This window comes from Halictus rubicundus, chromosome 18 (assembly GCF_050948215.1).
Source record: "Halictus rubicundus isolate RS-2024b chromosome 18, iyHalRubi1_principal, whole genome shotgun sequence".
Taxonomy (NCBI): domain Eukaryota; kingdom Metazoa; phylum Arthropoda; class Insecta; order Hymenoptera; family Halictidae; genus Halictus; species Halictus rubicundus.
Genome location: NC_135166.1, coordinates 1949772 through 1973551, shown reverse-complemented (window position 1 = coordinate 1973551; position 23780 = coordinate 1949772). Strand labels below are relative to the sequence as shown.

Below are 23780 nucleotides of genomic sequence, written 5' to 3'. Positions count from 1 at the left end.
CAATATTAGAAACTTTGTATATTTTTATATTACTATCTATATAGCTTGTAATATCCTGTATAGTATCGACTTTTGTAATTGTACAATATAAAGGATGATAAAGAAATAAGGCTACTTTTATTCAGTGCAGAATGTATTTATAAAATAAAAATCCATTTAGCCGATTCACATCATTCATTCGATTTCAAATACAACACATAGATACGCAACTCCATCTGTACATGTCTGAACATCTGATGACGTGGGTTAGGGTTATTATTAAAAATGTGTTGCTCCTTCATTTCGAATAATTTGCGTTTATGTAGTGGAAGAGGAACACCAAACAAAACAATGTTGCGCCCAGGAGATTGCAGAAAACGGCCAGTTGCACGTCTGTGATCATCTAAAATATTACAGAAATAACCTAACAGTTCATGTTTCTCGCTCGAGAACAGAAAATTCAAGAATATATGAACAGTTCCAAGTATTTTTCAAATAAACCAATAAAGAATATTAAATAATTACCTTTGCAGACAATTTCACAGTATACTGCACAAATTATCAAAAGAAATACGTGCTCTGACACGTTCCGTATAGAAGCCGAATGACAATCTGTCACGAAATCTCTTCGCTATTAGCAGAAATTTATAGAAACTTTACTTACTTCCGCCAGATAGAATAAATCGAATAAAAAAAATTTCGAAACTATAGTAGATATATAACTCCTTGAAATATATTATTTAAAAGGAATATATATTAATTCTAAGAATTTTAAATCGTGATACATAGTTCGGTGTTTTAGTAAAAATGAAATGTAACTAAACTTCTAGTAAATTAAATTCATGCTTATTCAGAAATTATTTGGTTTAACGATAATATAGAATTTCCTAGATGTGCCTAAGTACTCCATCATTGTAGCGATAACAATAACATTTGTCTGATTCTGAATAAATGTTCTATTTGGAAAAATATAGGATGTTTGTAAGAATTACCCCTAGAAGAAACGCAGGCCTGAGTGGTCGTTGGACACACGTAATTTTGTTATTGGTCAAAAACATAATATTAACCAATTAGATCACACAACAGACAGGTGCTTCTTTTGTCCCTATATCATACCGCTGGTCTTTTTTCAACTTTGCGTAGTTTTTACAGCGTTTTCCCTCCATTTCTAAATGTATACAAATTCTGTGAAATTATTATACAAAGTAAGTGTTTCTAACCGGTGATATTTGATTTGTACGCTATATCGTATAAAAAACACTTTTTAACAGGCCAACTTTGGTATTTACATATACGCATCAAAATTTTCCAGCGTTATCTGTTAACCTCCGCAGTGCTCCAAAACTCCCGTACTGAATAGTGGCGGAGGAAGTCTTCCTTTTGTATAGTACAATTTAAACAAACTAAAAATGTTCGAGGCACACAGCATTGACGCCGAGCACAAGGACTTGATTCATGACATTGCCTACGATTTTTACGGGCAACGAATGGCAACGTGCTCCAGTGATCAATTTGTCAAAGTAAGAAGTTTATAGTTGATGCATGTACGTTGCTATGTAGATTTGTATTATATTTGTATGTATCATACTACGTAGATTTGTTGTTGTAGTCATGTGTGAAGATTATCGAATTTACATAGGTATGGGATGAAGATGAACATGGAAATTGGCGTCTGACTGCATCTTGGAAAGCCCACAGTGGCTCTGTATGGAAAGTTACTTGGGCACATCCAGAGTTTGGTCAAGTACTCGCAACATGTTCCTTTGACAGGACAGCTGCGGTGTGGGAAGAAATAGGTATAGCTCTATTTGATCGTAAACACTTCATAGAGTATCTTTAACATGGTAATACAAAATAAAGCGATATGTTCTAAAGAGAAGGAGAAAAATTTCTTGCATTGATCTGCTGCGTTGTAATTAATCGTTTTCTAACTATACGGGTTGTTAATAGTTGGGGAAGGATCTGGCCCAGGAGAACGTGGCATGAGGCATTGGGTCAGAAGGACAAACTTAGTGGATTCCAGAAAGTCAGTTACAGATGTGAAATTTGCACCTAAATCCCTCGGCCTTTTATTAGCTACTTGCAGCGAAGATGGAGTAATCAGAATATATGAAGCACCTGACGTAATGAACTTGAGTCAGTGGACACTTCAGCATGATATCAGCTGCAAGCTTCAATGTAGTTGCCTCTCGTGGAATCCATCTTTGTCGAGGTAAAAAATTGGTGAAGTCTCATTGAAATTATATTTTATAGTTCACCAGATTATTATTAGTTGATGTGCATAACTAGGTTACATCCTCCAATGATAGCAGTTGGAAGTGACGATGCGAATCCATCGTCTGGAGGAAAAGTTTTCATATATGAATATTCCGAGGGTAGTAGGAGATGGGCGAAAACAGAAACATTATCTATAGTTGATCCCGTTCATGATATCGCGTTTGCTCCGAATTTAGGTAGAAGTTTTCATACACTAGCTATAGCCACGAAAGATGTGCGAATAATTACGTTGAAGCCTTTACTGTAAGTATGAGTAAACACTGAACAAGTATTAAATTTATAAAAGTTTACAAGAGATTATTCTTTATATAGGGAGAGTGTACAAAGTGGAGCACCACGCTTCGAAATCGCAACGGCAGCACAATTTTTCGATCACGATTTTACTGTATGGCGTGTATGTTGGAACATTATGGGAACTATTTTGGCAAGTTCAGGTGACGATGGTTGCGTTCGGTTGTGGAAGGACAATTATATTAATAATTGGAAGTGTGTTGCTGTCTTGAAAGGTGATGGCACGTCTGCTCAGAGCGCTGAAACCCCTACAGCAGCAACGCCACCTAATCACTCAGCGAGCACGCAACAAACACCTTCAACAACAAGGTACTACAAATTGGGTTCCATCAGTCATCCAAATCAAGTACCTTGGCATTAAACGGAATGATTTCTTTTTTACGGCAATTAATGGCTTCATGCTCTTTATTATTCCATACAACTGTACATCGTTTGTATGAGGACTATTGAATTTATATTTATGTAATAAAGATAGTGATTGTTCTTATTTTGTAACAAATTTATGTTTCTATTTCTAATAGCACTAAGCTGGTTTATATCTATTATCAGTTTGTAATAATGCACTTTCTTCTGTTGATTTATATCTTTTCGTTAAGTAATGTAGGTGTAAATTGTATATATTTGTAATAAATTTTTTTTAACGATTTTGATGAACCAACGTACGTACCATTTTTATCTCGAGAAGTATCGGATACTTTCAGAAACGAATGTTTTGGAGATGATCAATTAAAACTGCATAATATTTTGTACGATTAAGTGAAAAATATATTTTTGAATAGCATTTGTTTGTAATATATTTTTTAATTAATAAATACGGTATTTATATTGTAGTGCACCCTTCTATTTTATCCTATCTCTAAGGTTGTCCAGTAGAATGTTTGTGACGTAGACGTAATTAATTATTTAATCAATTGTCGTTTAACTTTCAGAGCAGTAACTGTAGCAACAGTCACTGCAGAAAAGCCAACAGTTACAGTAATGGTCATCAATAAATGGCAAGCACCTGTTACAAAGGGTCGGTTCAGTAAATCCGTTTGGTTAGGAAACCCCAGCGAAGCAACACCACCGCCACCCCCGATATTAGAGTGTTCAAAGACAAAGAAATAATCATAATTCGTCAACACAGTTTTTAAACTTAACAATTATGCCTGATTAATTTACAGATATAAGATACTCTTTTTTTTATACATTTACTAGTACTATTTCTTTCAATGTACTTACCACGTGTACGTAATGTATAGTAATAGTTGAAACATCAGTCATTATAATTATAAGTCTAAGGAACAATAAGCACAGTATTATTATCTTGTATATATTTGTATTTAATTTAAGTTAAGATTATTTTGCTCGTCACCTGTACGTTTCTGTGTAACTTTAGTAAAGCATTCCTTTCTGATCTGTATTATATTTTAAATAAAATACACTCGCAATGAAGTTTTAAACGACGAATACTTCATTCTCATAATCATAGTCCGGAAATGGCTGGTCGTATATAACGTTCGGTGAAATACAAGTTGAAAATTTCAAAATTGTGCAACGCATTTACGTCATTTTTAATGTATATGCATTAAGAAGATTATTATTATATAATGTCAAAGTATTTTTACAATAAAATAATTTTATTTTGAAAAATAGTAACTTTTAGTGATATACATGAGTAACGTAGTAGTTATAGTCTTCCGGGTGTTCCTTCGAAACTAAAGTCGTTCTCAGTGTGTCGGTGCTTTAAAACAGTTAAAAAGTAAATAATAAGGTTCTATTGTGCGCGGTCGAGTAAAATTTGTGTTCTTTTGTAGTTTATTAATCATGAAACGAGTGTTCGAACCTTCGAGGAAGAGTTTGCTTGATGTAGTGAAATCAAATCTCAGTGCAGCTAATATGGTGAGAACAATTTAAGTTCATTCCTTTTTATATATCTCGTATTCTTAATTTCATATAAAAATGTCGAATATAATTCAATGTTTCAATCCATTTCTATGTAATGCAACGATTCGATATTTTGAGCTGTATTAATTACTCATTCCTACAAAAGTAACCGTTACGGTCCGTGTTTCGTGCGCATCACTATCTGCGCAGGTTGTCGAGATGTACCAGAGCGCGCAGATTTGAAACTGCTTACTTCTGTACTCGTCAATATTAGCTATCACAATTAGGTTAACTAGAAATTCCTTATTTATAGAGTTCATACATAACCCGTGTTCTTTATATCGGCAAATATGTCGGGTCATATGAAGATTTGGCAGCGGTAATTGTAAAACGAACGAAAAAGTCAGTTACTTGAAAATGATGAGAATTTAAATTTTTAGAGTATGCAATCTATTATTAAGACGTTGAAGAAAGATGTTCCGGATGTTCTCATAAGTGGAATGTTTCTTGTGTATCCTCAGTATTATATTCATTTGCTCGAGGTATCACTTTAAAATTAAAGTCTTGATCTAATTGTAAATCGTTCAAATTATATCGTGTTTAGTGTCATTTTAATCAGAAAAATGCCACAAATAAATTGGCGAAAGTCCCGCAAAAAATGATGAAAATTAAACAAATTTTGTAAGATAGGCGAACTGACTAAGATCGTGTAGCTCTGTCCGGCTTAGATCAAGACTTCACTGTACTTATAAAAATATTGATAACGACATAAAACATAAACAGTAAATTCCATAGGCACCGGAAGACATTATTTACAAACATTTGGAAGCTTTCTACAAGCAACAAACCGAAGATTGTAAGCTCGAGAGGTCAATTTTTCTTCCATCCTCTCATCACGTTCATCAAGTAAACATCACGATAAAAATAACGATAAAATTAATATTAAGATGTTCAGAGATTCTTCACAGATTGGTTTCACATGTACACTATCCCACCCACCCTGTTGGAAAGTGTGGGATCGCATGAATTATCAGAAATCAAGGCACAGGTGTCCAACTGTTTAACAAAAGTCTACGTGTTGTGTTACAAAATATCGAATACCATCCGTGATCAAGTAAGTCGTGCTATAGTTGCGAAACGTATTATTATTTTACTCTCACCATTGTAGTTGTGTGCGCATCGAGTGGCCGAGTGGTGGGGGTAGGGTTCTCAAAACAGTGAGAATTGTATTTGAAATATTCGAATTACTTTAGTCTATTTTCTCTCTGTTTTGTAGGACAACGATTATTTGAAATATTTTTTCTGAAAAATTTGACCCAGCTTTAACAAGGATATTTTTCCAAAAGTCGATTGCAATGGCGGAAGTCGTTCGAAACATGAGCCACAAGATTGCAAGGGACTTCCCCGAGAGCACGCTGGTGGAATACTTGTTAAACGCGGACACCCCGGTGCTGATGAGCGTCGAGGAATACTTGAATACGTACCGATCGGTGCCGTTCATTAATTTGTACCGAGGTAACGGTCTCCACTCGTCGAAAAGAGAACAATGGGTGCCGGGGATGGTTAGCCGTTCGTTGAATAAAAACGATTATTTATTTCAGAGTATTTACAATATCAAAAAAACGTCTCCTTTTATGGGGTACATGAAATTTGTGTCAGATATCGCTAAACTAATTACATATACAAATTTCATTCAAACGGTTTTGTTTTCTGTTTCGTGTCTTTCTTTTTTTTCTCTTTTCATTCGCGAAAGCAGCTGGTCAGACTCGTTCGTTAAGATGTACAGGCTATACATGTACGCAGTAAGATGTACGGCAGTAAGATGCACGGCAGTAAGATGTACGGTGCTTCCATGTCTTAATCTAAAAGAGTTTTCTTCTGCTCTTACCCTTTGGCTACTCTAAGATACATTAGTAACGAAGCGAATGGTGTGCAAACGTTGGTCGGTACAGAAAATGTTGTGGTCGTCCCACTGACCGGAACAATTCTTAAATGATAATAACAACCGGGCTAAGGAAACATTTTCGTTTTCTAATACATTTATATTTATTCGTGGGATCTTCAAGTGCAAATGTACTTGAGCTCTCTAAATAGACTCTACTCCTTGTGCACTCAACTTTAATACTCAGGGCACACATGCAATTTCACTATTCAGAAGCATGTGCCGCCCAACGTGTTAAAACCTCTCGAGTACACATGCTCCCTATTCAAGTACGCGTGTGCTCAGATACACAAGTTTACTATTTCAGAAGCACGTGCACCCAACGTTCACGCTTCTCAAGTACACGTGCACTCAAATTCGACTCTTCCCAGGTACACGTGCACTCAGGTTTAACGCTCGGGTACCGCATCCACGCGTTCAAATTCGGTTTTTCTCAGGTACACGCGTACTCAATTTCACCAGGTACGTATGCAGGCTTCGGTGTACCTCTCTCGAGCACACGTGCACTCGACATTTTAAATATCTCTACTCGAATATCATTCGAGCGCACACACGCGTTTACACGCTCGTCGACGCTTCTCTACGAGGGGCAAACGAAAGACTGCTAATTGGTTGATTCGTTTAAGCCTACAGAAATCTTTCTGTCAATTGGAAAAGCACCACAACGTGTTTCCTCGTGCCGACCAAATGATTCCGCACTAAGAAGAGTAGCTTCACACAAGATCAAGGAACGCCTTTACAGTCACAGTGAACAGGTTGATAACGGATGGCGATTACGTTTTCAGACAGCATCTGGCCGCCACCCCACGATTTCATGTTCGGTGGCGCGTCCGCGAGACACGATCGTCCAAGCACCGAAGCCGCTCCGAGCAAGCATATTCCCTCCGAATCGCATCATTAGAAAAGAACGAAGAACCGCCGCGAGCTGCTCGCTTGGGAGACAGGATTTCCGGATCGATCGGTGCTATCCTCAAACTCTTCGGTCGTCGATCGGTCAACGATCGCGAACGCAGACTCTGTCGGGGTGTTTCGAGTGCACCGTCGCGAATAAATCAAAAGACAGTTGTTGGCAGTACGCATTCGAGACTTATTGTTAGCCTTTGTTCAACTCGCATTAACCGTATCTGTTCCAGTCGACGAACCACACACAACGAACCGGACGTTTGATGGACAAGATCCAAAGAACCTGCGCAACCTTGCTTGAAATGTTTACTCGACAAGTGTCCAAAAAACGGGTCCGGCCAGGGACATTTATCGACTAGGAAATACTATTCTTTGATCCACTGCCGAACGTAGAAAAGGGGTATAGCCTGAAGGATTGAATGTCCAAAAGAAGCTTAATTCTTGAAGGAAATTTATTAGACTATGGTTCTAACGACTCTGCAGGATCTTTGCGAACTCCTAAAAAATTGTCTACACTTAGCGCCATTCAAAACTAGTTCACTGTATCTTGTCCATCAACTGCCTTGCGCACAACCGATTTTCCTCTTTAACGTCGCGTTTCGGCGGTCTCCGATCTGTCTTCACCGTCCCATGGCGCAACGAGCAGGCGTTTTAAAAAAAACAGGGGAAAAAAGCAAGAAGCGAGGGAGAAAGAACCCCTCCCTTTGTTTCCATTCACGCGAGACAATAACGAGGGCAAAGGCGAGATACTCTGATGTTAACGTCGTACGACTCGGGAGATACGGCGGGACGTTATCAAGTAGCAGACGCGAGTACACAAAGGACACTGTTGGGCGCGGAGATAAAAATGGAACGCAAACAGGCGAAAACCCGGTTCGTTAACAAATGAATAGCTTCCGCTGCTTCGGAGGATCTCGCCGCGTCTACCGAGCCGTTACGGAGGAAACGCTGTACTCCCAAGATTCTCAGGTTTTCGTCAGCCTTGCGCGAACGCTAATACAAGGAGAAATACAGGCGTTTCTTGAACAATTATTCGGAAGTTCTTAGCACACCTGGCTACGTACCGACATCAATTCCATCAATGGCAATTAATAGATAACGATCCAGGCAGCTCGGTGGCTGGATCGCCACGCGTGTACACGATTACACGCACACCGGGCTGGAGTCGTAAAAACCCGGACTAAATTGATAGATATCTCAATGATACATCTTTGCTTACAAACGTTGTATTACTTTTTTTGTCAGAGAAACTACTCTTAAAACTTTTTTTGCCCTCCTGAACCAACTAATATGTTTTCCTCTGAAATCGAGATATCTTAGATGCTAAAGGGTACTATTCAAGGCTCTGTTGATTAGCATTTTTCTCACGGATTATTTCTCGATAATTAACACAAAAGTTAACTTTAAGAAAGGACATTTTGGGGCACTTTACATTTAAGAATCTCCAACCAAAATTCCACAAATTTTGGAAGAAGAAAATACTGAATTCGGTCCGGGTTTTTACGAATCTAGGCCGGCGTGCGTCGTCGCCGTGGATAGAACTTAACGACTAGCGATCACGATAGAACACATTGATCTAGAGGACTCGAAAGAACGATTAACTTTCTCGGTTATATTACAGGAAGCGGCTCGCGAGAAAACCGACGCTTTTATTTTTTTTCTTCTGCTACGATCCACACGTTACACACCGAAGTTTATCTATCTAAGTAGCCCAGAGATCTTCCGTCCGCGCTCTTGCCTCTCTCTCTCTCTCTCTCTCTCTCTCTCTCTCTCTCTCTCTCTCTCCAATCTGTTTAGACCTTTTCCCTTGCGATTGTACAGGATCCGATCGCGCACGGAAAAAGATGCACGCCCGAGACGTTCGCAGAGCGCAAAGCGAAACGCGATCTGCCTTTCGAGAAAGTTTGATTAGGAGAGCTGTACTGTACACGACGCCGTTTCCGCGAGCTTTCGGTCGCGAGCAGACTGCGGATATTTATGCAAATTCACATCCGCGGCACGGCACACTCGCGGTACCGGTGTGTGGCTGGAATTGAACGCAAAATTTGTTTCTTCGAATCGAGAGCGAAAGGAACACGCTTTCGTGCGATTTTTTTTTCTGTTATTTTATCAGTATGTTCATTAGTTTTGTTATGAACGCATAAAATCCGCATTCTAGTTACGATCCTGCCCGTGGGGATCAAGGGATACGACACGACCGGTTCCGGACGACTTTGGAAGATTCCGGAATAGAAACATTAGACTTGAGACTCGGGTCCGCTGTGACCCAGCGAGAGAAGAGCATTCTGTTTGATAAAAAAAGGTCTGTCCTCGTTCTATTCCGCGATCAGAACGCGAGCTGGCCGAAGTATAAATTCGTTGAAGGACGCAATTTAGGAAGTAATTATCAGCGTTTCTAATAAACCGTGCTGTTCAAGTTTCCAAGTTTTCTGGCCAACGTCGTCCTGGCGAGGCGGCCTGATTCGTCGGTCTCCGTGCAAAGTTTTAGCCGGAGACGCTCTCCGAGCTTTAAACAGAGAGCTATCGCAATGATCGAACCACGAGAAAGCTCTAAATCGTCTCGCTGAGAGCGGGACGACTATTTCCCCCACTTCCTTCGCGCCCGGTTATTTGGAAGGGAAATCGTTACTTTATACATTATACAGATACTTAATCTTACAATAAAATCCAGAATACTGCATACTGACGAAAGTAATAGGGATCTCTCTCACTCTCTCTCTCTCTTTCTTTCTCTCTCGCAATCTCAAATTCTCTTCGCCATATCGAGTTCTTTCGTTTGGTGTCCGCCCACCACTCTTTTTTTGTCTTTTCTGTCGATTTTAATTTTCAACGATGGGGAAAGCTGTACGATATGTCTCTGTGTCTCTTCCCACCCCCCACCCTGTGAATCACATATGTATTTAACATACATACACACACACGCAAACGAAATTCTTGTTCCCATTGACTCTATATACTCTGTTTTCTTTTTTTGTAGCTTTTATTCTCTGGTAAATAGTTCTCTCTCTCTCTTTTTTTTTTGATTTTCGTTTCGCAGAGGGCCTTCATCCTCAGTGTACGTTATTCTGGCTGCTCGATCTCGATCTCGTCCGTTTCTCGCGCCTATACATACATCGGGTCTCTATCTCATCTCTTTATATTTATACTTACATCGACTAGACGAATTGTACAGGGTGTATAAAAAAAAGTCATTCGTCGTAGGGGGGTGAATCTACACGTACGGATCGGTGGACATTTGTCAAAGAAACTTGCCGCGAAATTGTTTATATCAAAGAAAATTGTTGTCAAAGTTTTTCTCTACATCCACACCTTCTGTACATAGAGAACAGAAAAAGTTCGAAAGGAACCATATGTCGCGAACAAATAGTTATCGAGATATAAGCTGTTGAAGTTTCTGCAAAATTTGATCGCGCGGAGTTGTACATATAGACAAAGGACGCCTACTACTACAGTTCAACGACCGTGTCGATGAGACGGAACATAATCGTGTGCGTGCCTCGAGAGACAAGCGAAATTTAAAGGGACATTCGCCGTGCTGGGCTCGTGCCTGATCATTAGACAGCGGAGCTTTATGCATTTATGGCTTATGAATTCAGTACGAGTTTTATTTGTTTAGTATCTGCAGTTCATTGCATTTGCTGAAAATTTGTAAAAATTGGAAATTGCATAAACAACCGCAGTCTGGTAATCTTTGTACCCTGCCCGTTCGGATCGCAAATTTGAAGTTGCAAAATATGAAAATACAATACTAATTTTACGATATAAAATACTAATGCAAACTCACAAATTTTTCAGGATGATCTGCTCCTCCGTCGGACCCACAGCCACTGGACTCACACGAATACGTCCGAATAATTGTGTCTGTCTCTCGCTAAACACTGACACAACACAACGAAATAATGCAAACAAGATGTTACTCCGACCACGGTCAAAATAATACTGCGATTATAATCGCTTCGCCGCCACGCACGTGTTAGGGTCAAGTTATAGTGGGGAGGTCAGACGCCGAGGGTTTGGAAATGTTGGATATGAAAACAAGGTAAACAAATTCTGCCGGCTGAATTGCCGACCCTCGGCGTGTGACCTTCCCAGTATAATTTGACCGTCGCACGTCCGCGCGAGCGAAGCGGCTAAAATCGCAGTATTGTTTTGTCCGTGGTCGGAGTAACATCTTCTCGTTCGCTGTCACGATTTCGTTAAGCGTGTTGTGTAGAGTTTAGTGATTGTGGCCCAATTATTCGGACGTATTCAATAACAGTGTGAGTTAGTAACAGTGTGGATACGACGGCGGAACAGGAGATTCAGAAAAATCTGTAAGTGCACTTTACATTATTATTTTGTAACGTAGAACTAGTATTCACATAGGACACAAATTTAAAATTTCTTTAACACTAGGTTTACGGAGCACTAAAAATGACTATTTTACATTTCCGTATAAAAATAACATGAATATATCTATCAAAATCTGTAGCCATTTTTTAAATAATGTATACCTAGAGAAATCAATGTGTTAAATAATTCCTCATGGATCCATGTTTGCAATCTCAATATTTGTAAATTAAAAATATCAGAATCCGTCATTTTAACGGGTCCCGTAAATTTAGTGTTAAAGTTTAACCCTTAGCACTCGAGTGGTGACTCTGAAGCACCACTAGAAATTGTTGTGGCATTATTTCAAAAAAATTACAAAATATTTGTTACATTACAAAAATTGTATTGAATAGATTACTAAACATTTAAATATTATATGTGGAAATCGGATCAGTTTCGTATGAATAAAATGAAAATATTCTAAGACGGAAGAAAAATTTAGTTTTAGAATGAAAATAGCGCCGAGTGCAAAGGGTTAAATTTCGTTTGTCTCGAGTACACGATCATGTTCCGTTTCATCGACACGGTCATTGAACTGTAGTAGTAGGCTAACTCCGCACAATAAAATTTTGCAAGAAACTTTAACAGCTTATACCTCAATATTTATTTGTTCGTGACATATGGTTCCTTTCAAACTTTCTCTTTTCTCGATGTATAGCTGGTATTGACGTAAAAAAAAATGTTGACCACCTGATCCAGAGGTATAGATTCGCCCCTAGGACGGACGACCATAATTTTTTTATACGCCCATAGTAAAAGTGGGAATTAAACCTTGTGACTCGCAGCGCCCTACCGCCCCTGCGACGCCTCGTCTCCGTCATTTAAACGCTACCGATTCTTTTTATTTTTTCGTTTTGTATAAAATATCCTCCGTATTCAAGAGTAGTATGTACACAGCACGCGGATGTACACACGTGCACACGTATGTATAAGTTGTGTTCATTATAATTACTCGTTCTCTAATCGGCACGCGCGCGGAGCTTTTCGCGGACGCATGGATCTCTACAACGGTTCTCGTCTTTTCTCCTTTCGCTTCGGCTTGATTCTTTGCTCGTCTCTTGGTTTATTTTTTCGGTTCGGTGTTGTTGTTGTTGTTGTTGTTGTTCTTTCTCTCTTGTCATTTCTTCTTACATTCGCGAACTCTCTCTCGAGGGTCGTCCGTTCAATATAAAAAGGGCACTTGATCGGAACAGAGAAACGGAAACGCGAACACGCACTTGTCGCCCCGGGAAGAGAATCGGGAACGAAGAAGATTCTTCTTCGGATTCGCGGCGCGGCTCGGATACGCTTCGCAGAGGCTTTCGAGAGTTTCCAATAATACAGCAGAGCCGGATGGCTAGGGAAATCGTGGTACGTCCGAGGAAACAACGATTTCTGCTTCAAGTGTTACAGTTTCAACGGGTCCCCTTCGGTTGCACAGCGTTCGAATTCAATGTCCTAATTTTCTGGTAGCTAGCGGTGACAACGATTTAACCGTTTGCATCCGAACGGAGACTCTGTGAAACGCCGCTACAAATTACTGTAACATCGTTCAAAACAATGTTCGCTAAGCTTGTTTGCGATGCACGAACGACTAAGAATTCAAGTGTGTTTCTGCACCGCGTTTGTAGATTAGGTTGCTGCGGACGAAGTGATGCCCGATTCTCGAATGCAAATGTCACCAAGCGTGTTCTCATCGAGACTTCAATCGTGAATAACGTTAATCTGTTGCCCGGGTCCGTGTAGACCCGGTATTTTAAAGGCATCGCCTAGTTACTCGTTTCCTGGCGACGAATCGCAATTGAGAATAGTGCAATCGGGTGCGATAAAATCTAGATGAAATTATATTTAGAAAAATTGACGAGCAACTGTCCAAGTAGAATGAGAGATCCGTAAAATTATCAGAACTTTAAAATAGCTTGAAAACCGAAATATAATCGTATGGTTAATACTTTTGCTCGTTCGCAGCTCGTACCAGGATTCCCCAGCCAGGATGGCAAACAGGACGGCGACCATGACCATCCCAACCAAGTCTGCAAGCAACGAAGGGGCAACAAGAACTTCTGCAGTCTCGCTGGTCGTCGGAGGATTCGTTTCCTCGCGTGCGCGCGCGAGCGAGCGAGCTCGGTCGCCGAGGATGGTTTGTTTTGATCGTCGACGGTCGACCGATGGTGCCCGAAGCAGAAGGGAGCACCATCAGCATCACGGGACAATTGGAGCGAAAGTTACCGATGAATTACACCTCGCTGGTTCGCAGCCGGGAGAATCGTCACACGGAGCTTTCCCTCTTCGCCATCACGATCGGCGTGCTGATCTTCCCGTCCTTCTGCGATTGAATGCAACACTGACCGGGGATCCTCGCCTCGACGTCCTTGGTGAGTATGCTGCCGCTCGGACAGGTCCTGCCAACGACACCCAGACCGCTGTACAGCATCGGCGGGCTCATTGTCATCGACATCGATTGAACACTTTGGCTCGGCCAGTGTTGCCTCGGCAGAGTGCAAACACCGGTCTCGTAGACGTCCCCGACGATTGGCTGGAACTAAAGTTCGCGCGCCGATAACGATTAAGGATTCACTGGGTTTCGATGGGGCTCGAGCATCGGTTCGTCTATTTCGGGCTGATTGGAACCGAAGATTGAACGCTTTAGAGCTGGCAGCTCTGCTTTATCGGTTTTACCGGCTGCGGATATTTAGGAGTCGCCCATCGATCGGGATTCAACTCGGCGTATCAATGATCATTGGGAATTCAGACGGATTCGACGAGGTCTGAGGAATTCACTGATTCATCGAGGAATCAGCAAACATTTTATAGGCGATCGAGAAAAGCGTCCGGATGGTCTGGATGACGCTCGAGCTAAGGTTTGTTCAGTAGAGGTATAAGAACAAAATGAAAATTGTCTGCATTAATTTTCAGCTACCTTCTTCTTTAAAAATTTTAGTGAGCAACGTTCTAGAATGTAACAGTATATTTAGATTCTAGTATTAGATATTTAGATATTTAGATTTCTTCAGGAATTACGATTTAACAGAGAGGTGATAGAAAGTCCAAATAAAAAATGTCGGATAGGTAAAACGTTAAGCTATGTAGGAAGTTTGGAGAGCCTGAGGGTGGTCGTGAATGATTCGATGATTCGCTGTGGGTGCGCTGGTGGGAGGGATTTTGGATTGGTATAACGAGCCGTAAACTAAATAGCGAGAGGGAGCAAAGTTTGAGGGGAATGTGCCGGATGGTGGCTCGGCCGTGGGTGGAGGTCGGGATGGGTAGCAATTAGCGCAAATTGAACTCACGCTTTTATGTTTTGTCGCCAGATTCGAGAACTCGTGGAGCGGCATGCCGTTGCGAATGGTGCAATAGCCAGCGTAACTGCCGTGACCGCTGACGGAAGTGACCGTCGAGTGTTCCAACAAACTTCTCGATGGCGATGTCTCGATCGTCGAGATCAGGCGTCGCTTCCTCAAGTACTCGGATGGCTCGTCGCCTGAGCGAAAATCATTCGAAATTGCCGCTCATTAATCTACTTCGTCTCCTGCGTTTAAACGTCGCGATTCTAGGCCTTTTTTTCTCTAAATTCTAAAGACACTTATAGACGTCGAAACTGTATTCTTGTTCTATAAGGAGATTTCGTTACTAGACAAACGTTTGCAGATTGAGAGTTCTTGCAAAGCTCGAAAGAATAATATATGATATTCTGCATAATTCCGGAAACTAACACGGTCTACTTATTCTCGGCTCGGCTCCTAATCGTAATTAATATCGGACAAAAGCTTACAGGGTCCGCAGTTGAACGAGAACTATTTCTATTCGGGGATCACGGGAATCAAATGGGTGGTTTTAATTATTCCCACATAATAGAGTCCCCCGGTTTTCGAAAGCACAAAGGAGAGTGTTCCCGGGTAACTATTCAATGAATTAGGAATCAACGAACCGGTGATTTGCTGAGGTATGATGTCCGGGTTTTTCTCGTCGTTTTCGCTTATGTCGCCGCTGCTCTCGAGCTTCCTGAAGGGACTGCTCGGATGTTTTTCGTCGGAAAGTAGACTGCTTGCCTCGCGGAACCTCAGCTCCCGCTGGATCGGCATCGTTTTCGTTTGTTTGCCGTGGTCCTCCATCTGCGACTTGCTCTGCTCGTCGACCTGCGTGTGCTGAATTCTGAGCACGATCATCACGATCGCGGCGACGATGATCAGCGCGGTCACCACGCCAATCGTCACGCTCAACATCGGCATCAGCCTAAAATTCGGTCTCGGTCGCTCTGCAACCAAATCGTGACACGTCCACCCTCATACGTCCTCGGAAATAGATAAAACGTCCTAGGATATTCATGACATAGGGTTACTTGTTAGAGACACAGGGTTTACTAGACAGTAAATCATTTTTAAGAATATTTTAGAGATAGCAAATAACTCAAAGTGATAGAAAAAACCTCCCCAACTTTCCGCTACCCATCAGCATCGGGGGATTCGCAGTTTGAACTCACCGGACTCGGACGTTAATTGTTTTTCAGGTAGCCTGAGGGTGCCGGCCTGCACCACCATCGCCTCGCTGCGCCCTTTAACGTTGTAGGCGTATATGCAGGCTTGGTAAAGTGCTCCAGGGTCCAGGTTGCTGACGCTGAAGCTCGGAATGTGTGACGTCAGGTTCGCCTTGAGTTCCTGGCTGTTGCTCTCCCGCACCTCCATGAGGAAGGACTGCGGCAGACCGCCGTTGAACCCCGACGCGCATCTCACCGAGAACGAGTTGGTCGATGTGTTCGAGGTGGTGCAATTGTGAACCATATCCGGTCGACCTGGCCGCGTGCGTCGGCAGGTAATGCCAGTCGTTTAAAATTCGGCCCACGTGGAGGCCGTTATCGTCGCGCTCGTATGCGCGGCGTATCGCGACGACAATACGCGGGAACGATCGCGACGAGGACTTATCTCCAGTTTCGAGCCGCTTCGTTAACCTCCGCGCCCAATTTATTCGACAGCCACGGGAATTTCGGTTCCTCTCGTGGAGCCTGTACCCGAGCCAGGAATTTCGGTTGTTCCCGTACGGTACACTGTGTTTCTTCAGGGTCGTTCCGTGCCAAATCGATCGATCCTCGCCGATTCGAGGACGGGGATTACGCTCGAAATGAAATAGCATGCGGCAAACGCGAAACTCGGGCCGCTCTAAGGGGCTATCCGGGTTTGAACTTTAACCCTTACTTTCCGGGTGTATTTTCCTTTGAAATCTCAATTCTCTGATATTGAAAATTAGAAGTGAATGTAATCGAATGGTTAAAAATTGCAAGGGCAGTCTAGAAATCACGTTCTAAACTGGAGAATGCCTCCTCGAGGTACGGTCCAGCGAGTTTTCATAGCGATGGTTGCGGCGAACGGTTCGCAAACCGTAGCAACGGTGGGGCATTGTTAATGTACGATCGGTTCGAATAAGATATTTATGGTTCTCGATAGAATAGAAACGGGAAGTCCGAATTGTTGGATTCGCAATGAAAATTGTGGTATCTCTCGGCCCGGAATCGGTAAAACGGGCGAAGCGCCGTGGTCGAGTATTTCGAATATTTACGAGGGAACACTGAATCGGTTTCGACTTTAACGGGACGTATGCTCAAAGCTCTCGAACGGTGTCGAAGTGGAAGAGGTCAGAAAGAATTTATAACGGTTTCGCGAAATTTATGGGCAGCGCGGGGCTATCAATAAGGCAGTGACAAACTCGAGGAAACTTGGACGTGGTCCGACAGCCGATATCGATCGTCTCGCGCCCGCGTCCTCGTCGCCTTCGAATCCATTAAAAATCTTCGAAGCCGCCCCGCGGAAAATTCCCGACGACCGTGAACATCTACCACGCTCTCTAATGATTCTCTGATAATCTTGGCGCGGCGTGCATCAACGGCGGAACACCATTTAAAAGTTAAGAGAAAAGGAAATATAAAGGGTCGACCTATTTCAGCTGCTCCGTTAACTTAATAAAATGCTTCGTATCACTATATGGAGGGAAGTTACGAATACGTATAACGCCGCTGCACCGCGGTCTAATAGAAAATAAAAGAGAACAGTTCCTGCACCGACCGCGCGGCGAACTATAATTCCATTTAATATATTAGATTAACGACTGGAAGCAATTTAAGTTCTTCGGCTCGAGGGATTGCGACTGGAACACCGCGTTCCCATTTCGAAAACGCCCTTTTCTACTCGGATTCAGAATACGGTTAAAATTAACGATCCGTGGCAGTCCCTGATTTCTAAATAATTAGGAAATATTCTTTACCTTTTTGGTTTTCCGACCATATTATTTTTTCACTGGTTGCATTGCTGTAAGAGATGTCGAACGTTACTCTTTGGAACAGGACCGACGTGAAATCGATTCCGATGGTTCTTTTTCAACCGGAGTCCTTTATTCCACGTTGATGAAGACACGCGACCCTTTCAAATCGACTGATTTACGCGCACGATCGTCGAGCACTTAAGTGCGAACGACGAGTCGCCGGATTTCGGCGTGGTTTCCGAACGACCGCGTTCCCCGCGATCGTAACAATTCGATTGTTCCGATAGATCATCGAGGACACCCGTCGGGGAAAAAAAAGGACCATCCGCGCGTGCATCCCGCACACCACGACGCCGCGCCTGGCACACAGGCGCGCACACGTCGTAACGAACTTCCATTTTAATCTCCGAACTCCTCGATTCCGCGCGGCGCGGCGCGGCGGGATTGTCGCTTTTGAGAAGTCAGCATAGCGCGAACAACTCTGGATTAACCTGCCGCGGGAATTTTTTTGTAATTACGCCGAAACGCGGAGGTTTCATTTTTGTGTGTGACCCAACGTTCCTATCCGTCTGATCCCGCGGCCGGCAATTTTTTCTCCGGCTATCGTGCCTCCTGCGCGGACAAAAAATTGGACGTATTTTCGTGTACATCGTATCGCAACGAACTTTCCCATGATAAATGGGCAAAGCTTTTTCGCGGTTCAATGGGAAATTGCCGCGAGAATCACGCGCCCGCGCGCGCGCGAAGGCCAAGAGCCACGGTTCCGGAAGTTATTTATTATCGCAGTAGAATGAGACGGCGACTGGTCGGACAGGTAGAATAAAGAGGTGACGGGACAGAAAGTAGAACGGGACAGTATCAGACCGGACAAGTGGCACGGGACGACGCGACGGCCAGACGGCCGACGAGGATTGAGAAGTTTACTGGCCAGACAAGTGGAAGGGAACCCTTACTGGTCAGACATAGGGCGCGAGACTTATGCGGCCGGACAAGTAGAATGGACGTGTCGCAGCTCGGACCAGGGTAACGAGTTAATTCCACTAAACTCCACCGTCAGAAAAATCTTGATCCTTTTACTTTTCTCGTTTCTACACGTTCTTCTACGACGACTGGTCGGGAAATAGAGAACAAAACGTTTGACTCGGAGAGCTAATTATCGCAATAGAAGAAATTCTTCAAATTTTGGAAAATATCACCCCGAGAAAAAAATTGTACCTCTTACCGAAACTAACATTAACCGAAACCTAAATGTCAGCAGAAAGCCAGCGTTTTCTCCGTCCAGAACGAATTCCCGACGATTGTCCGCGTTCATTCGTTTCGCAACCGTAAACTTGTACACCGTTTTGCGAGAACGGTTCGATTCGAATTTGCGAAAATAATGGACGCGAACGTAGGCGTGTGTTCGCGGTAAAACGAAATGCCCTGTTGTGTCCACCGAGCCGAGTAGAATTTGTTGAAAAATTTAATTTCCTTCGTTTTATTTTGTTGTTGTCTCTTTTGCTTTTTGTTCCGCCGCAGGCTGGCGTTATCGATCGAGCGGAGCCGTGTATCGAGCGCGCTCGAACAGCGGTTTCACGGTCGACGGGAATTTGCATGATCGAATTACCACATAAAGATACCTTACCGGCCGGTATGATGTGATAGACGCAGGGCACTTGTTGATGTCCAATTCGATTGGTCGCCCAGCAGAGCAACGTGCCGTAATCCAATTCGGTCATCGGTGTGTATGAGACGTTCGAGGATGTGCCATCCCGGGCGATATGGCCGGCGGCCACGTCGATGCTCTCCGCGGAATTGTTGAAGGTCCAACGGAATTGAACCTCCGGCGGGTTCGCGTCCACTTGGCAGGATATGTTTGCCTTTTCTTGTTTCGCCACGCCGAGGACGTCCGTCTGATTCCGTTTGCACGTGGGCGCGACTGAAATCACGATTCGTATCGACCGCCCGTTTATATTCACCGGTTTATATTCACCGGGTTATATTCACCGGTTCGCGAGAAACTGCGCTGTTCACGCTGTTCAACAAATTCGGAATTTCAAACCGATTTTCACACAAAACAACTCTCTGTTACTCTCCGTTTTGCTCTGGTGCCTACCGGTGTTAAGCAGTAATTATAATAAAATGAAAATAAGGTGCAAGCGACCACGGTTTGGTATTTTAAGTTGGCTACCTTAGTTTAGGCTAAGATCCTTGAATATTACTAAATATTGTTGGATTGAAATCGGAGGGAAATTCTATTTTCCCGTTGGCGTTATCAGAGGGGTAGCCAATTAGTCCAACTTTCCCGTATCACGTGTTATACCATAATTTCATAGGACAGCTGTCTTGCTCTTACGATATTTCTCGTGCGATCAATGGAGCGGCTTAATGGTTAAACCGCGATTAAAGCCAGAGGGACTCGCAAAGGCCAAGAATTTACTATGAAATGCGATTGTATGCACGTGCGCTGAACAGGCGTGTTCAGGTAAACAAACGTTAGAGCTCGGCGAGCGAGAACGAACGCGCTTTCATAGAGTGGTTCCCGGGAACCGATTCACCCTTGTTACCACGTGTGCTTTATGTAATCATAGAATTAGGCGGGCGCGCGAGCATTTAATTATTTCAATGAAGTCACTCACACATCACGTTCAAGTAGAACGGCGAACTTTCGCCGTTTCCTTCGGTGTTGTGCCCGACGCAGGTGTAGTTGCCGGCGCTTTTGCGGTCGACGCCTTGCAGCGCCAGGCTCTGATTGCTAATAATGATACGCTGCGCGATGTTGTGATGAAGAGGCGCGCCCTGGAACGGAGCGCAGAGAAACGTCAGCTTCGAATTTTCACCGAATCGGAATTTTCGTTCAAATCTTACAACAGTTCCTTGGTTTCTCGCCAATATTTCTAAATTTTTTCAGAGGAACTGTTGAACTCTGCTTTGAGTTTCTGCGCAAGCGTTCACTGGTGAACACCAGTGACATGTGCGATGTTTTCAAAATGAAAATAATCAGAATCGCGTGTATATATCTGTTTCGTTTTCGAGAAACACGTGTTGTATTCTAAGCTTCCTGTGTCTGGCGCGAAAGGCACAGTTTCCCGTGTTCGGCCCACGGGAAATATGTGTGCACGTGTGTATGCACGTGTGTACAGGTAACGTTTTCGTTCACGGCACGGCGGTCGGATGGTACAGCAAGATAAAAGAGACCCTGGCCACGCGATCGAACTTATTACGAAACTTTGAATACCTTGTTCGCCGGAACTTTGTTTCCCTTTTTATACTAATAGACTGCCGGTTCCCGGCGCGCGGACTCTTTCGAGGCGCGGCGCGCGGGGCCGCCTCGTAACCGGCGAACTTTTCAGTATCTAGCGCGTCCCGGGAATGGGCCATTTTCGAAACTTTCTGATCCTCGGAAAATAGGCTTTTCTTAAATTGCGGCCCGGTACGCGAGGACGTGGTCGCTCCCGTAAACCCGCGCTGGCCCGACGGGAACCCGACACCCGCCGGATAGAGGTCTAACCAAGGACGCACGACCCGTGATCAAAAAGAAACCGAACTCGCGATTCTAACTGGAAAAAATTCAATTTTCAATCATCTAATTGCTCACACTGGGTTGATAATAATAATCCATACGTAGTCGTGGTTTAGCTGAAGAGTCGATTTCTCAGGAACTTATTCCGGAAAGATGTCAAAAGTTACGCTAAAAATTAGTTTTCAATGGCATATACCAGTAAATAAAAAATAGAAAAAATTGCATTGATTAAAAATTGAATTAAAGATTGATTGATTGCAGTTTAAACACGGTATAGTTTACTTTCGCGATGGAACTCTAGCAGAGTCCGTTTTCTTTTTTATCACACCGCGTATGTCGATGCGAAACTCAAAATCTAGACATTATATAGCCTGCCTTCGTGTAGAAGTCAAAGTTCCGCGCGTTACCGTTTGATAGTTTGATCGAACGATCCCAGGACGGTGGAACGGTGAAACAGGATTGTCGCTGGCCAGATAGGAATGCTCGTAGACCGTTCAAAGCGGATTACAATCGTTATTGGCAAGTCAGAGTCGACCGGGACCGTTTGTCATCGATAAAAGTAGAATCCGCTTAAGTGTTGGCACAACAATGTAATATGGTTATTATCTTTACAGGCAGAGGACTATTCCCGTTGATTAATGCCTGCGAGAGTGCTGCCCTTCCTCGACAATCTGGATGCGAGCTGCCGTTGCACGGGTATGCGAAGGAGAACCACTTATTGTTCAACAACATTTGACCGTCAAATAAAATCGAGGTTCGTATCACGCCACTACTACGTCCGAGAACAATTTAATCTCGCTTTCAATTAAAACACAATCTGGAAAACCGTACCGAAGAAAATTTCTTATGAATGGATTGCGGACTTTTATGCAAGTTTCCTAGTTGATTTCTGTAATTTTTATTCATATGGAAGATGTTCACATTCCTCAGGTCATTTTAAGTAACTTTTTCCTTCGCGAAAATGTTCTCCGCGGCTCCGTTGAGGAGTTATCAACGAAAAACTCGGACCAATCAGAGCGCGGCTGCAGCGGACTGTTCCCGGCTCGGCCAATGCCAGCGCGACGCTCCGCTGTAGACGCGCACTGATTGGTCCGTGTTTTTCGTTGATAACTCCTCAACGGAGCGGCGGAGAAGATTCTCGCAAAGGAAAAAGTTGCTTGAAAAGGCACCCTTTACAGGATAGTACAATATTTTTGGAACAGTAGGACATTTTTATTTTTCGTAAAGAAAATTCCCAGGCTTGCTAGCTTTTGCCGAAACCAAATGAAATAGTATTGGTTGTTTACCAAGTGCCGCCATTCCACCTTGTAGACGGGCGGCTCAGCCTGGATCAGACAGTCGAAGTAGACGTCGGTGCCTTCCCGTATCGCGTTCGAGTTGAGAGACGCGCCAAGCTGTATCCTGGTCTCGGGCGTGTCTGCGAATCGAACAGGTCAATAAGTCCCGGCGTAATAACCGTGTCGGATCGCACAGCCAACCGGCGTGGTCTCGGGTGTGTCTTTAATACGCTTACAGTGTATCTCTAGGTTCCAGCCGTCCTCTATCGGCTTCGTTCCCATGAACGAGTTTTCAGCCCGGCACGACAAGTGTTTGCCAGCGTCCGCCCTGGTCGCCATGAAGGACAAGGTGCTGGTGGTCGTGTTCCCGTCGCTGGAAATCTGCAATCAGAATAATAACACGGAACAAACAATTACTTACGGGTAGCCCTAATACTTCTACACCTAATGAAAGCTAGCGGGGGATTCGCGGAAGCACGTACTCCTCCCTGATCATTATTGACTACCGTAGGCCGTGGGATGACCGTGATGGATGCCAGTTCTTTGGGAATTCGATGATTTAATTATTTCCACGGTTTCTCTCGGCAACAACGGCTCGACGAGAAGACGAGGAAGAAGAAGAAGAACAGTATCTCGTGATTTATCGGTCGGCCAGGCAGGGAAACTTCCTCACCACTGTTTCCCATTATCCCGACGATAATATAGCAATATGTTATCGTTAACCCGCGTGTATCGAGGCTGCTGGGTCTCCGGTTGGAATTACCGTGGCTTCGTTAAAGTCTTCGCCTTCTTTTTTTTCCCCGGGCCGTGTCGGGCCGGGGGCCGGAGCCGTTTGAATTACGCGTTATCCGCGTAGGCGAACAAAATGGTAATTCCATCCGTCTGACGTTCACCGTGTACCGCTCAGCACATCTTGTAAATTAGAAATGTTCATTCTCTCGTTGAGATTCCTTTCGCGTTAGCGCGTTACTTAATCAAGATATAAATATTTGAGCCGCGGAGATTGCGAGGCAGCCGAAGTCGCCGGGGAAAAAAGTGTGCGCCGGAAAGGAAACAGAGAAAATATTGTTCCAAAGCCGATACTTCTCATTCTATAAGACTTTTCCGTGCCGCTTACATAAGAAAGTTAAACAAAAGAGGATGA

General features: G+C 43.3%; 3 protein-coding genes and 1 long non-coding RNA gene across 8 annotated transcripts in view; 2 read left to right on the top strand and 2 right to left on the bottom strand.

Moving 5' to 3' along the window:
* Positions 1–115: 115 nt before the first annotated feature.
* LOC143362882 (dolichyl-diphosphooligosaccharide--protein glycosyltransferase subunit 4-like) lies at positions 116–382 on the bottom strand. The gene has a single exon (XM_076803381.1). The coding sequence runs from the start codon at positions 380–382 to the stop codon at positions 278–280; it is 105 nt and encodes a 34-aa protein (XP_076659496.1). The 3' UTR covers positions 116–277.
* Positions 383–1029: 647 nt separating this feature from the next.
* Nup44a (nuclear pore complex protein Nup44A) lies at positions 1030–3908 on the top strand. Of its 5 annotated transcripts, XM_076803374.1 has the most exons (7): positions 1030–1184; positions 1292–1499; positions 1619–1775; positions 1930–2191; positions 2269–2499; positions 2569–2856; positions 3477–3908. In XM_076803374.1, exons 2-7 carry the CDS (start codon positions 1389–1391, stop codon positions 3652–3654), a joined length of 1227 nt encoding a protein of 408 aa, XP_076659489.1. In that variant the 5' UTR covers positions 1030–1184; positions 1292–1388; the 3' UTR covers positions 3655–3908. The 5 variants fall into 5 exon arrangements, with proteins under 5 accessions (XP_076659489.1, XP_076659492.1, XP_076659488.1 ...); XM_076803377.1 differs by having other exon boundaries at positions 1131–1499; positions 1589–1775; XM_076803373.1 differs by having other exon boundaries at positions 1132–1499.
* Positions 3909–4232: 324 nt separating this feature from the next.
* LOC143362859 (uncharacterized) lies at positions 4233–13759 on the top strand. Its single transcript, XR_013083704.1, has 2 exons — positions 4233–4428; positions 13577–13759. It is a non-coding gene; the product is annotated as an uncharacterized LOC143362859 (long non-coding RNA).
* Positions 13548–23780, bottom strand: part of LOC143362850 (neural cell adhesion molecule 2) — a 268549-nt gene continuing 258316 nt past the window's right edge. The window contains exons 7-14 of the mRNA XM_076803333.1: positions 22873–23017; positions 22646–22776; positions 20476–20635; positions 19482–19775; positions 16089–16397; positions 15537–15863; positions 14899–15089; positions 13548–14150 (exon numbers count right to left, since the gene is read on the bottom strand). Coding sequence (XP_076659448.1) covers positions 13878–14150; positions 14899–15089; positions 15537–15863; positions 16089–16397; positions 19482–19775; positions 20476–20635; positions 22646–22776; positions 22873–23017 — 1830 coding nt within the window. The 3' untranslated portion in view covers positions 13548–13877. The remainder of the gene's footprint in view (positions 14151–14898; positions 15090–15536; positions 15864–16088; positions 16398–19481; positions 19776–20475; positions 20636–22645; positions 22777–22872; positions 23018–23780) is intronic.